Source organism: Aythya marila, assembly GCF_965140915.1.
Source record: "Aythya marila genome assembly, chromosome: 15".
In the NCBI taxonomy this organism is placed as follows: domain Eukaryota; kingdom Metazoa; phylum Chordata; class Aves; order Anseriformes; family Anatidae; genus Aythya; species Aythya marila.
Window position 1 is genome coordinate 6,559,846 of NC_139056.1, and position 15,571 is coordinate 6,575,416.

General features: G+C 57.8%; 3 protein-coding genes across 6 annotated transcripts in view; 1 reads left to right on the forward strand and 2 right to left on the reverse strand.

Annotated features, from left to right (window-relative positions):
- NAA60 (N-alpha-acetyltransferase 60, NatF catalytic subunit) overlaps nt 1–9,657 on the reverse strand; it is a 30,705-nt gene extending 21,048 nt beyond the window's left edge. The window contains exon 1 of one of the 4 annotated variants that reach the window (XM_082772706.1): nt 9,647–9,657. The gene's annotated coding sequence lies outside the window, so the exon portion shown is untranslated. Of the gene's footprint in view, nt 1–14; nt 138–629; nt 760–783; nt 911–9,646 lie in introns of those variants that run through there. The other 3 variants (XM_082772707.1, XM_082772705.1, XM_082772704.1) reach the window with 3 other exon arrangements.
- On the reverse strand, nt 934–9,630 carry INTS15 (integrator complex subunit 15). Its single transcript, XM_082772703.1, has 6 exons — nt 9,319–9,630; nt 8,818–9,039; nt 7,381–7,546; nt 5,044–5,571; nt 2,409–2,448; nt 934–1,141 (listed from the first exon to the last, which is right to left on the reverse strand). The coding sequence occupies exons 1-6, from the start codon at nt 9,511–9,513 to the stop codon at nt 943–945; spliced, it is 1,350 nt and encodes a 449-aa protein (XP_082628829.1). The 5' UTR covers nt 9,514–9,630; the 3' UTR covers nt 934–942.
- An 833-nt stretch (nt 9,658–10,490) lies between the features above and the next one.
- On the forward strand, nt 10,491–14,388 carry LOC309883967 (deoxyribonuclease-1-like). Its single transcript, XM_082772541.1, has 9 exons — nt 10,491–10,615; nt 11,736–11,883; nt 12,267–12,355; nt 12,493–12,576; nt 12,673–12,788; nt 13,191–13,303; nt 13,717–13,871; nt 13,948–14,044; nt 14,166–14,388. Exons 2-9 carry the CDS (start codon nt 11,737–11,739, stop codon nt 14,217–14,219), a joined length of 855 nt encoding a protein of 284 aa, XP_082628667.1. The 5' UTR covers nt 10,491–10,615; nt 11,736; the 3' UTR covers nt 14,220–14,388.
- Nucleotides 14,389–15,571: the final 1,183 nt, after the last annotated feature.

Below are 15,571 nucleotides of genomic sequence, written 5' to 3' on the forward strand. Positions count from 1 at the left end.
CGGGTCCCGCTCACCTCGGGGGGGCGCGGGGCGCGCTGCAGGCGTGGGGGGGGCGGCACCGGGCGCTCAGCGCATGGCGAGAGGAGGAGGAGGAGGAGGAGGAGGCGGCGGCGGCTGAGGCCGGGCCCGCGGTGGGCACCCACCGGCGGCCGCTGCTCTTCCGCGGGCACCGCGCAACAACGCGCGGCCCCATTGGCTGCCGCCGCCGCGTCAGGCGCACGCGCGGCACGCAGCGGGCGGGCCCCGCACCCCCCCCACCCCCCCCCGGTACCGGGGCCCCCTCAGGGCCCCCCCCACCCCCCCCGTGCCGGCCGCGCCCCGCTCAGCCCCACGCAGCCCCCGGGGGCTCCCCGTGCCGGTGCAGCCACCCGGAGCGTGTCCCCTTCCCCCGTTATCCCCCCCGGCCCCGCTGGGAAGAAAGCGACACCGACACCGCCAGCGGCCCCTCGGCTTCTCCCCCGCTTCCTTTAATCGGGCAGCGCCGGGCCCTGCCTCAAACAGCCGGCTGCAGCCCCACACTGACAGCACACGCGGCCTCCGTGGCTCCCGGTACAAATACCGACAGAGGAATGGCCGGGCTGGGGCAGCCCCGCTGGGGAACCCCATGGCTTTCCTCCCCCGTGCCGCACCGTGAGGAAACGGAGCGAGGGCAATGATCAAAACGCCACGGATCCAGAAGATTTCCGCCTGTTCCAGTCCGTTGCCTTCTCCTCCCCGCTCTTCTCGTCCAGGCCGTCTGCATCCCGCGGTGGAAGCGGCTGCGACCTGCGACCTGCAACCTACCCATCTAGAGTCTGCTCTACGCCCCCAGGGCCGAGCCCGTGCGCAGGCATGGCCCAGCTTTCGGTCAAAGAGGGAAATGTGGGTCCCGAGACGTTTGGTTTCCTCCGTGAGGCTTCCCTCCAACGGAGGGAATCTGGCTACCTCCCGCCGCCGCGGCTCCTAGCGGATGGGCCGGTACGGGAACGTCATCCCCGGGAGGAAGGTTTGCACGGGGTGAGCCGGGAGCGCCGGGTGCGCAGGCAGCGCGGGGTGCGCGGGGTAACCCAGAGGAGGAGTGTGGATGTGAGGGTAAAATCCCGGCGGCAGAGCTCCGTGGGTTGGTTGCTGCACGGGACCTGAAATCACCAGCTGGAGCAGGCTGCGGAAGGAAATGCAGACAGGGGAGTTATCGGCAGGCTGGTGGAGGGGCTCTCCCCTGCCCACAAGGGCTCTGCAGACAATTCATCACCATGCAGCACCGCTCGCAGGCAAGAGGACACTGATTATGCTCTTTACAGCTTCCAGCAGATGCTTTTCTCTTTTTTTTCTTCCCTTTTTAAATCTGGGTGCACTTTGCAAAGAGGCACTGCTCAGTGACTGCCAGCTAGGAGGACTCCCTGGCAGGAGCAACACCAAGCTCTGGGGCCACCAACCCTACGGACAGACGCTCTGAGCTACCTGCCTGGGCACACAACAAACCTTCCAACCCCCCGACTTCGACTTCCACCTTCCTTCCCAAGCCCAGGGCAGTTTTTGCTGCTGGTCAGGATCCCGTGTGGAAAGCCCAGGTCTCCGTGCACCTCGTGCCTCAGCAGTGGCCCTGCTCGCTCCCACTGGAGGAACTGGAAGGGGTGAGAGCTCACTGCACACCACATTTCTGATCATGCAGAAATTCAGGTTTTGAGAGACCCGGTGGTTTCAACCACTGCTCATTTGTGGCCATATCAACGTTATTTACTTCTGCATTAGGAACTTGATCTACACGGGTGTTTAAAAACATAGAAACAAAAGCAGGAGCCACAGAGTGATGAAGATAAGTCTCTGTTCTCAGGTAGGTGTCTGCTGAGTATTTTTCCCCTTTAAAGTCCCTTTATAAGCCACTATACAATCCTTTTTGGCTCATTTTTACTTTGTGACTATTCCTCATTCAAGTGGGCCTCACTTTCTGCTGAAGGTGTTTTATTAAAAAACAAAAACAAACTGCTTCTAGCAGAAATGAGATCTGTCAGTTTCTCTAAAGGCAGCAATGCTGCTTTTGAGTAACATTCCTTTTTCTTTAACCCTCAGGTGTTAACAGAACATGAAACATCAGGTTGGGAGCAGCTTAGGCTCAGGTAAAATCAGTGCGGAGCTGGGGATGAGACAGGTCCCACACTGTAATTTCATTTTTCCTGTCCATTTGTTCTGACAGAGGCTGGGCAAGATCACCTATATGGTTAGAATCACTGAAGTCTCCTCAAGACCAGAGTCCAGCTTGCAAGGGGAAAATAAACCATGACCTTTATCCTCACTGAATAAAGTGTCTGAATCAAGGCCAACTTCCAGGAAGTGAACACACATTTTTAGAGGAGATTTCGTCAACAGCCCTCAAGTATGCATCTTGGAATATGTGTCACAACAAACACAGCTAGAGAAAGATCTCTTACTTGTTATGCGGTAGCCTGGAGCACACAGTTCTCAAGTCATCTGAAAGAGAACACAAGATGTAACAATGAGGGTAAAGCAGCAATTAGAGCAATTTTCCCCTCCACTCTCCTTTCTAAAGGAAGATTAGTGAAAAGGCTCCGGTGATCCACAGAGCCAGAATCCCATTCTCAAGCCAGTAACCTTCCTAGAAGAGATGTTTCTCCACCCATTTTTTTGCTGAGATCAGCTCAGCTTTTCACACTTCACCATCCACTGTAGGTTCTGCATTTAACCCACGCGACCATGTGGCAAACACAACCTCGTTTCAGGGCAGACCAAGCATCAGTACAGGATGTGCAGCTGGCAAAACGCAGCCCTGCCTGGCTCCACACATCCTGACTGCAGCCGCTGCCGTTCCCAACGCAGAGCTGCTGCCAAGGGAGAGGACAGGTCCCAGCTCCCCGCGCTTACAGCCACCGCTTCCTCTGCCCCGAGACACCTGAGATGCTGCAGGCCTCCCAGCACAACAGAAGAGCTGACCATCAGCACAATATCCAAGCGATCTAGCCACAGGAACACAGCTCCATCAATAAGTAACTAAGATAATGCGAGGTGTGACGCTGCTCAGTGAATGCAGCTTTCATGATGGCAAATGGATCAGGGCAAAGGCAAAACACATCAAAACGTACCCCAAAACCCTGAACTAATGGTGTTTCAGCTGCAGCTTATACTGAACTACCTCTCCTTCCCCTTAGAAATACAATAAAACAAGCACTCAGGAAGTGCTGAGTGACTCGCTAGGGAGCAGCAGAGCTGAAAACAGCCATTTACTCCAAAGACTCCACTTTTCTGCCTTCTCTTACTACACCCAACATTACTCTCCAAAAGGTTAGGAAGAAGAACACTGAGATGTGACACGACAGCACCGCTTCAGCCAGGGCCAAAGCCTCAGGCACCTGCTTTGGCGGGGCTGCTCTCCATGGCTGGGAGCCTGTGCTAAACATCCGGGCTCTCAGGGAACTCCAGGCCCTCTCACTGCACCAAGAAGCCACCGCCTGTTTTCAGCGCTGCTTCAAGAAAACGGTACGTCTGGGGGGCTCTGTGTGGTACTGAGGCACTTCCTTTTTTTTTTTTTTTTTTGTCTCCACAGGTCTTTCAGAAAGAACCATTTCTGGAAACAGGAAGGACAGATGAAAGCCACGTTAGGCTTCTTTAGTAAGTTCAAGACAGACCATAATACAGCCTTATTATAGGAGAACTGAAGGCCCAGAAGCTCCACATGAAGTTTTTGTTTGCTGTTCTAATTTCTTGTCTAACGCATGTACCTCATGGTCTATCTGTTTCATGGTCTCTCCTCCAGCAGGCAAACTCGGAGAAGACAAAGTGCAAAGCAATGTAACGGTGCTTTTATATAGCTACAAGCAATTCCTGGCCCCAGACTGTTTAGGAGGAACAGACCTGTCCTGGAAAGTAACTTGAGGCAGCCAGGAGCAAGCTCTGCTCGTGCTCTCAGCCAGAGCAAGCAGCAGTCCCAAACGCAGAGCCAACACTGCCTCATCGCCCTGCTGCAGCAGTGACATTTGACAGACACTCGCACAGCACCACATGACTGGGCATCAGTCGAGGATTTCACACTGCTCAGGCTCACACCGCTCTGCTACATGTCTGTATCCAAACTAGACATTGCAGTCAGTCACAGGCTTCCAGCACAAGAAATGCTTTCAGTACTTTCTTCCTGCTGTACATACGATGATATACACATGACTCGACTTCCAGAGCTGGTTATGAGCTAGCCCAGACGGTTTTAACACGCAGAAATGCAGACTGAGTGCACCTAACAGCACGCCTGGCCTTACGTATCCTAACAGTTCTCTGCTGCCTCTGGTTTCGGGCCAGAACTCTGCCCCAGGCAGCCCAGCACAGCGCTGCTGGAGGCCTGCACCGTGCAAGGCAACTCGGAGCAGGCTCCTCTGGCTCCTGGGCATCACCTTTCACGTTTCAAAGCAAGTTTGAAAAGCTGGCAAAAAAAGAAATCAGGCTTGTAGTGTGCACACTGGGATAGGTGCTGTGGTCCCATGTGACGCATCTGCCCTCCGCTCCCCAGTGGCTGCTCCTGGAATTGTTTCCCAAGGCAGGGAGAGTTGAGGAGAGGATGCAGGACCCTCGCAAACAGCCACAGCAAGCCCCAGGGCTCAGGCCAGCTGGGAGCCACTGCCGTTCCCAGCCAGGTAACTGCTGTTACGTCTGACCTACTGAGGGTCAGAGCAGGCAGGGCGACCTCTCTCTCTGTGTTCTGGTACCAACTACACAGCTCACACTTGTGAACATGCTCAGTTTGGCCCCAAGCCAGACACCCAGATATATCCAGCATCCTGCACGCTAGGTAGAAGATCAGTTCTCCAGCTCTGCAAGACAACAGACAGGTTAATTGCATCAATTATTTTTTTTTTTCCTTACTCCCCATCTTGTTATTCTTCTCGAACTATTTCCTGCACCACGCTCTAACATCGTTTCCTACGAGCAGCTGGCTGCTCCTGTGGCTAAGAATGTGTTGATCTTGGCTCCCTCCACCCCAAAACTCCCTACCATGACATCCATGTGTTGAAAGAAAAGAATCCAACACCAGGGGCTTTGGCAGCCCCCTCAACAACTTACCTCGAGTGCACAGGAGCGCTCCCGATGCCATGGCCACTTGCAAAGCCTGAGCCAGCCTGTCCAGGGCCAGTTCAATCTCTTTGGATGCATTGAGAGGGTTGAGTTCATCAGACAGCCTGTTGATTTCCTCAACAAGCGGAACCACGTGGTCAAAGGGTACCAGCCCCAGGCGCCCATAGAGGTTTTTCTCTGTTAAGTGCCCCTGAAGCATCATAAGAACCTGCAGGACGGTTAGATGCAGTTTTGAATACAGCTGATGGCAATCTCCATCGTCCCCTTCAGCCGAGTCCGTGGCCATCTTGGTGTTGGGGTGTCCGTTTGAGAGAGAGGCTTTCTGCTTCTTTTTGTAAGCCAACGGGGCCTTCACGCACCAACGGATCAGCCCAGTCAGCGGGGTGAGCTCTAAAAACCCTATGGGCAGGTTGGCTGCAATAGGAGTGTTTAGGAAGGTGATCAGGATCAGGCGGGGGTCTTCGAAGATCCAGGAAACAATCAGCTCGAGCAGTTCTGAGGGAGGGATGAGATCATCTGCAGACAGGAAAGATATTGCTCAGTAAGCACAGCCTTGCACTGAAGCACGGGACAGCACTCTTACTAATCTCTCCCACACACATTTCCTGCAGTGTCACAATTACAGTTTCAGAACCTCCCCACGTCTGCTTTTTTTTGTGTTTGTTTAAAAAAGATGCTCTTTTGTCCCTGGGAGACACAACCACACTCCTGTCAACTTCAGCTTCTTCACCTATTTTGAAAACACCTCCAAATGCCAATGTTTAACCCCCTTCACAGCAAAGCTCTCTTTTTTTTTTTTTCTTTTTTCTTTTTTCTCCCACCTGTCATCTGCTCACTCTCTAAACTTGGTCTCCATTCATCCCTTGCCACAGGAAGCACAATGGGAGAGAAGACAAGAAAAACTCCTTGGCATTTCCTTCTCCTCACCCCAACGGTTCAGTTAATTCCCTTTCTGACTTACCTAAACAAGCTTGTCTTGTGTAAAAACTTAGAACAACAGTACCACACAATAGGTGAAGGATTTAAAGGTTACATAGCTTCAACTAAGAAGCGAAAGGTGGCCACGAGTTGAAGCTGGATTACAGACAACAGAAGCATTCACGGTGATTGCGCATCACCCTGTGACAGCGGCAGGATGCTGGACTGATTGATGTGCTCTCGGTGTAAGCTGACTCAACACTGAATTATCTCATCAGGTCTTGGCTGAAAATGACTTATAGGACAAATCATTTGAACTACCTAATTACTAATAAGCCCCAGGTCCCAAATTGGTACTTCCTAGCTTCTGAGACTTGTGGGTGTCATACAGGCTGCTGGTTGTGCAACCAAACCCTGTCCTCACAACGTGGTGGAGACTACTCTTTGAAAAATAAGCTTCCTTTTCTTTTATCACCTCAAATAAACAAAGGTAAAGGAAAAAAAAAACATACTTCCTGTAACTATTTTCTTTCTGATAGGTCTTTTAAAGCTGGATGAGACTTCACGTGGTTGCATAAAATAAAATACTGAGGAATAACCTACTGCAAGCTCTACCAAATAATAATTAAAAAAAAAAAGTCTAAGCCTGCACCTCTCTTTCACTAATGCCAAGCTGTTTATCTGGAGAAGACTGAAAAATACCTCCTTTATCCATAAAAGATAGCATTTGCTGTTTTTGGATGATACGTGATGTTGGCATTTAGTGTGTGGTTATCCTTGGCCTACCACAAGTTCTCTCTCTCACTGACTAAGCTAACTCAATCTTATTTTAGTCATATGAATGTTTCCAGTCTCTGAGCAGCATCAACATGAGATGGGGCATATCAACAGGTCAAGCGCACTCACACACTTGACGAGAGCACTGGAAGCAGGCTGTCAAATCTGTTTCTTACCACTGCTCAACAGAATCCCTTCTCCAGCCTGGGAGCATCCACAGTCTGTGTCTCCCCCTTTTTGGGAGGAACTCGGTTAAGAGCCAGGCCCGAGCCTACCTGCTGGATAGCACAACGAGGAGGAAAAGCTGCCCAGGTGGGTCAGGCTGCACTCCCAGTGCTGCTCAGTCAGTGAGGGCCCCCTGTCCTTTGCCCTGTGTGGAGGACGCTGCCCTTTGCGTCAGGCGTTGCTTGGCTGCTTCCCTATTACAGACTCTCCCTTCAGCCACCGAGGGGTTGCTTTGTCCTCACCCCAGTGACAGATGTCACATCCCCATCACACCCCTGAGCTGCTGCTGGTAGCAATTCTCTCCTAACGAGCGTCTTTACAATTTAAGTCATTAATTTGCTTGCAACAGTTAATCTGCATTGCATTATACCACACCTCCTTGTAAGACAGCCTGGAAATATTTACCTGAAGAGAGGTCGTAGAGAGCTGTGACCGCCGTAATGAACTGGCAGCAGAAGCGAGGGCTGGCACTGAAGATCTGTTTCAGCGTTTGGATGGAGCCCGGCACCAAGTTGCAGTAGTCGTCCACCAAGGCTCGGGCCAGCCTCACGCAGTACACGGCGGGGGTTCGCTGCGGGGATGAGAGCAAACCGTGAGAGCAGCCCAGAGCAGAGCACGGGAGGTTCCACAGAGCTGATTTAGAGTCCACCTTGCCCAAACACTGTGCCCGCCCACGTCATCCTGCCACTTTGCTGTTGCCACGTTTGTGTTTCCACTTTCCCCAAAATGAAAGCGCTCTCGCTCAATCTCTGCATATAAAAGAACCACTCACAGACAGGAATAAAATTACTGTGTCAGGATATTAACATAGACGGTGACATTCCATGTTTACAATACCCATAACTTAAAAAATAAAACCTCTTATATCAACATTCTCACTTAGAAGAATTTTTTACTAGCTCAGCAACAACGTGCTGTAGTTTGACTGCTTCAGCAGCAGAACAGCTGGCTCAGTAACCTGCCAGTTACACCTGACATTTCTAATGTGGACAATTCTGTGCAACTTAAGAGCTGCATTCTTCAAAACAAACCAACCAACCCCTGTACCTGTCTCTGCTGCCCAGGGCACATCCCCTCCTCCTTCCCCACGGCCCAACAGACAGGAGGAACAAAGACACCACAGGAGCAGTAACAGCCTCCCCTCCAGCACCCTTCTCTCTCAGCGCAGTCTTTCTGCTCTTCCCCCTCTACAAACAGGTGACTTCTGCACCTCCCACGGAGGCAGCAGGAACACAGAGGCACTTCTGACAGTCTGCAGGGGGGAATTTCAGTAGAGAAGGAGGGGACATCCTTCACAGGGGAATAACAGATCCCTGAGGTACTGCACCCACAGAAGACAGACACAGGCACTTCCGACACAAGTCTCAAGAGGCAGATTTGCCTCTTTTGCCATGCCAGAACTTGCACATTGGGCGCAGCTTATCTCCCAAACTCCAGTCTGCTCCTTTATGCAATGTGACTGTGATCTGCCCTTGTCCTCTTCCCAGCACTGCTCAAACCCTTCACTGCCCCTTCTGACTTGCTGGAGGGGAGGGGGATAAGTGCCACAAAAAATCAATGCTTTCACTGACAGTAAAAGAAAAGTTTCTTCAGCCAGTGCAGCACATAAACAGATCAACAAAAGCTCTACCCCGTGCTGGAGCAAAGGAACGGACAGGAACACAGACGTGGTGTGAACGCAGCCGCGGCAGGCAGCTGTTACTTCAGCTAACACTGCCACAGATGCGCTGCTGACTGCAGCCAGCTGCCACCAGCCGTTAGGTGGCACGAAGCGCACCCGCTGCCCGTGTGGCACGCTCCCTCCTGCCTTCCTGGCCTGCCTTGTCTGCACAGGAACCGCACCTGCAGCCAGAAGGCGGCACACTCCAGGACGGGAACCCTGCACACAGCCACGGCCATGGACACCAGTTTCCCCAGCAAAGCCATCCTGTTGTCATCCGCTTTGTTCCCTTGAGGGCTGAAGAGAGACGAGAAAATGAGCTGCCGAACCGAGTCCTTGGTCTGCTCCTGGAAATAATTGCACATGATCTCGAGGAGCTGGAGTTCCTGCAGCGAGTTCAGCCTCTGAAAGAAAACAAGAGCAAAGAGAAATACACCTGGGGCTCTTGGAGAAGGGGGAGCTGCTCTGGGGGAAAGCAGGACGAGAGCTGGGTTACAAACCCACCCCCCCAGGGCCCACCACACACCCCCAGCCCCCCCATGGGGGCATCCAAAACATCCCCACACCCACAGGCTCCGAGCACCCCCCCCATACACACACAGGGGGCAGCCTGCCCTGCACCGAGCCACCCTCAGAGGGGGGTTAAAACACCCCGAGCCCCTCAGCCGAGCCCCCGGGCCCACCTTGGGGGGGACGCCTCGCTCCTTGGGGACCTGGAAGAGGAACTCCTCCAGCAGCTCGGCCGGGCCCTTGTCGACCAGGGGGGGCAGCGGCGCGCTCTGCAGCTGGCTGCTGAAGTAGATGTCGAGGTGGTACAGCACCTCCTTGGCGGCGCTCAGCGCGTCCCGCCGCAGCAGAGAGTGACGGATGTCGCTCATGGCGGCCTGCCCGGCCCTATATGGCCCTGTATGGCCCTATATGGCCCGATATGGCCCGGTTCGGCCCGATATGGCCCGGTTCGGCCCGGTGCGGCCTGGCCTGGCTCGGCCCGGCCTCCCTCAGCGCAGAGCGCGGGCGGGCGCTACGGCTCCGCGCGGCGGCCAAAAAGAGGCCGAACGCGGCCGCCCTCTGCTGGCCCTGATATGGGGGGGGGGGGCACAATAATGCCGGCCCCCAAGGGGGGGGGCAGGCCCCGTGGGAGGGCGGCAGCTGCGGCTGGAGGCCGGGAGTGGGGCAAGGCCAACGGGCAGGGCAGGGCTGCGGGGGCGGTGACAGCCCCACAGCCGCCCGAGGGCCCCTCCAGAACAGCAGGGGACTCAGTGCCGTGCTGTCCCCCCAAGTGTCACCTCAGCACCAGCCCTTGGGGACACCGCCACTGGGATGGGGACAATGCCACAGGGAGGGTTTGGGCATAGGGACCCATCATCATCATCATCACGCTCTTGCCTCGCTCCCTCGCCTCGTTTCGGGGCCCCCCCGGCTCCCCTCATCCTCGTGTCCCATGGGTGACGCTGCCCACGGGGCTGTGGGGGGCTCGGAGCCCCGCTGCGGGTGCTGGATGGGCTCGGCCATGGCCTGCGTGCCCCATTCCAGCTCCTCAAACCATCGGGCGAGGGGTGGTGTGGGTGAAATAAAGGCGTTTTCAGACAAAGCCCAAAAGGCCGTGCCCAATGTGGTCTTTCTCCTCCAGCAGGAGTGGTGAGAGCGGCCCCGTGCCCAGCACCTCGCAGTTGGCACTGTCTGTGCGGGGTTTATTTACACCTCGCAGATGGCTCTCGGTGTTTTTATCGATTCAGACCTATTCTTGGCCTTTCGCTGGACCTGGGGCTGGAGATACCGGTGCTGGCACTGGCTGAAAGAGCTGCTTTTTAATTTTCCACTGAACAGACCTTTGTTTCTGTGAAAAAAAATGCCATATAGAGCCTGAGGCCTTGCACACGTATTGGCTGGGCGACTCTTTGGCAAAGCGAGCGTGTTCCTCCCCATAAATGCAGGTGCAGCTCCTCCTTCCCTTTCCAGAGACCAAGGACGGCACCAAAGGTATGTCAGGCTCCCCGACCCTCCCGAGGATCACATCTCTGCAGTCACTTTCCGCAGCTCAGCTTATCTTTAGGTTATCTTTATGGGATGCTGCTTGGGGTCTGATCCCCGGTGTGGTTCATGAGCGTCACCCGAGTGTCTGCCTGCGCACCCATATGGGCACCTATGGGTGTCCGGGCATTGCCTGGGAGCCTACGGAGGTGGATGGGTGCCACAGGAGCAGGGAGGACTGGCAGGGGTTTGGGCTGTCGGTGGCACTGCCAGGTTGTAGCATCACCAGGATTTGGGGCATTACAGATTTTAGCCTTTGCGGTTGTAGCAGGGATGGAAGTGGGCGAAGGGGAGAGCTTCTACTAGACCGGCTGCCCCAGCTGCGAACACAAGCCTGGGGCGCCCTGAAGCTGGCTGTATTTCCTGCTCTTATCAGCAGGCTCATTATCAGGCACGGACACTGAGGGCAACGCTGGTCCCAGCGGTGCTGGGTGCTCGGGGTGCGTGGGTTTGGCCAGGGTTCAGATCCCATTGTCCGGGCAGGATGTGGTAAAACATTACCCCGGGGAGCTCAGCGCCATGGGAAATGCTTCCCAAATGCCTTTCCCTGTGGGCTGGAGCAGCTCTGCTGCCTCGGAGCGAGGTTGGGGCAGTGGCGGTGCTTGGGGGTAGCAGCTGGCAGAGCAGTGTTGGGTGCGGGGGGACCCTTGCCAACCCCAGGGGAGAGCGCTCCAGGTGTGGGAGGACACGTGCAGGGGTGCTGGGGGTGTCCAGCCCTTGCTGTGTCCCAGCACAGCTGCTGTGGGGTCTTTTGGGTGCCTGGTGCAGACCTGGGAGAGGCACAAGCCAAGGGACTTTGGTGTCCCCTCCCAGTGGGGTCACAGGGAGGGGAGGAAGCCCACGAACCCCTGTGTGATGGTGGCTGTGTGCACGCACACCTCAGCGACCCAAAGAGGGAAAAAGCTTGAGGCTGCAGCTGGGTGCTTGGAAGGGCTCCCAGTGGTTCGCTGGAAAATGGATGCCTCCCAGCAAAACCAGTAGGGCCACTGGGAATAGCCCAGCCACCCTGGTCTGTGCCAAATTCCCCTCCCGGCCGGGCAGGCTGAGCTCACCCCTGCCCCTCACGCAGGATGGCGGCCTCGAAGCTGCTGCTGCCGCTGCTGGCTGCAGCTCTGCTGCTGCACAGGGCCGCTGCGCTGAGGATCAGTGCGTTCAACATCAGGACATTTGGGGACAGCAAGATGTCCAACCAGACCATCGCAGACTTCATCGTCTCTGTGAGTGCCGGGGGGAGAGGAGCCGTCGTGGCCACGCTCTGGTCCCGGGGATGCAGCTAGCCTGGGGCCGGCAGACACCGGCTTTCCGTAGATCCCTGTCCATGCTGCACCTCCCTGCGCCTCCGTCCCTCCACGCACACCCACCCTCACCCATTTTCCATGCCTCCACCCCCCAAACCCACCTGCTCTTCCCCCACTCCTGTCTCCAGCCTGGGGCTGCCTCCATTCTCTCTGGCCCCAGGCGCTGCCCGCTGCCACCCAGGCCCCTCAGAGCAGCCCATTTTGGGGTACAGGGGGCAGCCTGGGGGGATACAGGGGGCAGCCCAGCCCAGGCACCCACAGGTGCACACCGCGGGTGAGCAGCTCCGGCCTTGTGCCCCCAGATCCTGTTGGAGTACGACCTCACCGTGGTGCAGGAGGTGCGGGACACTGACCTGAGTTCCGTCAGGAAGCTGGTGGCCCAGCTCAACAGGTGACCCCGATGGCGCCGGGACAGAGCCTGCGCTGCCTCTGGCTGCGCTGGGGCCACGCAGAGCCCCGTGGGCACCGGCACAGCGGGAGCCTCCTCACACTCCCCACCTCCTCACCCTCCCCATGTCTCGCTCCCAGTGAGTCGCCGTACCCCTACAGCTTTCTGAACAGCATCCCCCTGGGGAGGAACAGCTACAAGGAGCAGTACGTCTATATCTACAGGTGAGGGCCAGCGGGAGGGGAGGAATGCCACCAGGGCTGGCTGCTGCCCCCTCCAGCGGCTCCCGAGGGGAGGTGAGCACCTCTGGGTCCCCCCAGGTCAGACATCCTCTCTGTGCTGGGAAGCTACTACTACGACGATGGCTGCGAGTCCTGCGGGACCGATGTCTTCAGCAGGGAGCCCTTCATCGTGAAGTTCTCCTCGCCTACAACACGTGAGCAGAGCTGGGCAGCCCTGGCACCGCTCCCCCCCAGTCCCTTTGGGGCTGCCTGCGCCTGGCACAGGGGCTCCACGGGGCTCATTCATTGCTGGGGGGGTTTCTCCCACCCATGGGTGCCCCAGGGGCCTGGGTGCTTGCTCAGCATGGCAGGCACTGCGTGCTGCTTCCCACCACGTGCCACGTCCTGTGTCCCATCTCCTGTCACCTCCCGTTGCCTGCCATCTCCCATCACCTCTCATTTCCCACCTCGTGCCGCTGCCTCCGCCTCCCCAGGACACACTCCCCCGCTTCCCTCTCTCTCCCACCTACCCCAAACCAAGGGAGCTTGCTAAAGGGACAGGAAAAAAGCTCAGGGGCTGTCCTGGCTGCGGGTGCTGACTGCTGCCTCTCCGGCAGAGCTGGCGGAGTTCGTGGCAGTGCCCCTGCACGCGGAGCCCAGCAGCGCGGTGGACGAGATCGATGCGCTCGCCGACGTCTACACGGACGTCATCAACAAGTGGGCGACCGATGTAAGCGGCACCGGGGAGCCCTGCTCCCCCCACGGGGCAGTGAGGTGGGCTGGGACACGGCTCCAGGGCTGTGGCACGTCCTGGCGGCCGTCCTTGGGTGGATGCATCCCGTGGGAGACCTCATGCACCCATCCGAGCGGGTGCCACCCAGCAGTGTCTGGGCAGGGAGAGGGGATGCAGCTCCCGGGTGGCCCCAATGCCCTTCCTGGGGGCTTTCCCCCCCACACAGTGCAGAGAGCCAGGTGGGTCTTGCTGCCCTGCGCGATTTCGGGCAGCCCTTGCTGCCCCGTAATGGCCATGCTGCAAGGGCTTGGCTCCGGCCACGCTGAGCGCACAGCCCGGGGACGTTTGGCACAGCCTGGGGTGGGCAGGGCTCATCCGAGGGGCCACCCGTCCCTCATTCTGCCCCGCAGAACGTCCTCTTCCTGGGTGACTTCAACGCTGACTGCTCCTACGTGACCGAGGCAGAGTGGCCCTCCATCCGCCTGCGCAACCTCCAAGCCTGCGAGTGGCTCATCCCTGACAGCGCCGACACCACCGTCGGCAGCACCGACTGCGCCTACGACCGGTGGGTGCTGTGGCAGTGGGCGCGGGGGCACCAGGGGGGACACCAGCGGGTGCTGACCCTCACGGTGCCTCGGCAGCATCGTTGCCTGCGGCTCCGCGCTGCGCCAGGCTGTCGAACCCGGCTCCGCCGCCGTCAACAACTTCCAGCAGACTTTCCGCATCCAGAACAAGGATGTGAGTGAGGGGCCGGGGGAGCCGGGGGATCGGAGCAGAACGTTTGGGCCCCGGCTGGCCATGACGATAATACCAGGGCTGGAGAAGCAAAGCCACCTCTCTGCCTTCCCCCTGCACTCAGGCTTTGGCCGTCAGCGACCATTTCCCTGTGGAGGTGACACTGAAATCCCGCTGAGACGCGCGTGGTGGTCAGCAGGATGCCGCGACGCAGACGCGTGTCCCTCACCGCCAGGTTCAACGAAGCTTCCTGACTGCTCCATCTGCTGCACGCTGTCCCTGCAAGGAGACAGCCTCCCGGGGTCTCGTGGCTGTGGGGTGCTTTCATTAAATATTTGCTCTTTTCAGCCTGTGCTGCTCGCTCAGAGGGCAGCTGGGTGCTGCGAGTGCCCTCTGTGCGCGCACGCCCCGTGCCCGCGCCGTCCTGTGTGTGTGCCGCCGTGCACACGCACTCCCACACGCCTGCTGCACACCCTCGTGTGCAAACCCTCTTGTGCACGCTCCTCTTTGTGCAATGCACACAACCCCACGCACACGTGCACCCCGTGCACCCCCAGTCTCCTTCACTCCATCCCCTGTGTGCACGCCTGCGTTCCCCCAGCTGGAAGTGCCCGTGCCCACCTACAAACACTCAAACCTCCCCCTCCTGGGTGCTGTGGGGCTGCCCCACACGTGTGCCCCCAGCCCCACACACGGGTGAGCCCTTGCCCCAGTCCCCTAGGGCTCATTTCCACGTTTCCACACCGAGTTTTGGGGGCACACCCCAGGGCATGAGGATGGTTGGCAAAGCAACCCCAGCTGGAGCATGGCGATGGGCTTGGTGGGTGCTTGGGGTGCTGAGCTGCTTCGTTCCCATCTCTCCAGCCCCCAGCCTGAGCTTGGTGTCCCCCCGCAATGGGGCAGCCCCGGCATGGGGAGGCTGCAGCCGGGAAGGTCCCCGGGACCTGGAGCCTCCCCGCTGCTGTCGAGAGCCCAGGAAATTTCCCTGCTGTGGGAAGAGCAGCTCCTGTCTGAGCAAGCAGCAAAGCAGGGTGTCGGGAAGGGCCTGGGAGGGTCCAGGCGGGATTCCTCCCCCTCGCTGAGTCGCGGGATGCCTCCAGCTCTTCTTCCAGCTCATGGGGCCGTGTCCTGCTGGAGCCCGCAGGGTGCCTGATGGGCTCCGGTGACGGTGGTGGGAGGTGGAGGATGTGAGTCAGCTCCCAGCGCAGTGCTGTGGTGCCCTCCCGGGGGTTTCGGTGCCTTCCCAGGGGTTTTGGTGCTCCTGGCACAGAGCCACCTTGTCCCGTTCCGCAGGAGCTCCGTGTGCTGGGAGCACAGGTCCCATCCTAGAGGGACACCCGGCCGAGGGGGATTGACTCGTGGGGGGAAGCAGTGACCGTGTGCGTGCTGCTGATGGGGAACAGGACGCAGGAACCCCCCCGGGCTGGGCACGAGGCCTCTCCCCTCCCCCTGCAGGTGTGGGGGTCCCACCAGGTTGGTTGGCACCCAGAGAGCCCCCGCGTGTCCTGGCAGCACCTGCAGTGGGGCGCC

Bases quoted from the DNA above. Each gene is read 5' to 3' on its own strand.
- LOC309883967 (XM_082772541.1), top strand. From the start codon at position 11,737: ATGGCGGCCTCGAAGCTGCTGCTGCCGCTGCTGGCTGCAGCTCTGCTG. The intron at 12,577-12,672 runs GTGAGGGCCAGC...GGGTCCCCCCAG, and splicing joins CAGTACGTCTATATCTACAG to GTCAGACATCCTCTCTGTGC. The intron at 14,045-14,165 runs GTGAGTGAGGGG...CCCTGCACTCAG, and splicing joins TCCGCATCCAGAACAAGGAT to GCTTTGGCCGTCAGCGACCA.
- INTS15 (XM_082772703.1), bottom strand. From the start codon at position 9,513: ATGAGCGACATCCGTCACTCTCTGCTGCGGCGGGACGCGCTGAGCGCC. The intron at 5,572-7,380 runs GTAAATATTTCC...TCCTGTCTGCAG, and splicing joins TCTCTACGACCTCTCTTCAG to ATGATCTCATCCCTCCCTCA. The intron at 2,449-5,043 runs GTAAGTTGTTGA...GTTCTCTTTCAG, and splicing joins AGCGCTCCTGTGCACTCGAG to ATGACTTGAGAACTGTGTGC.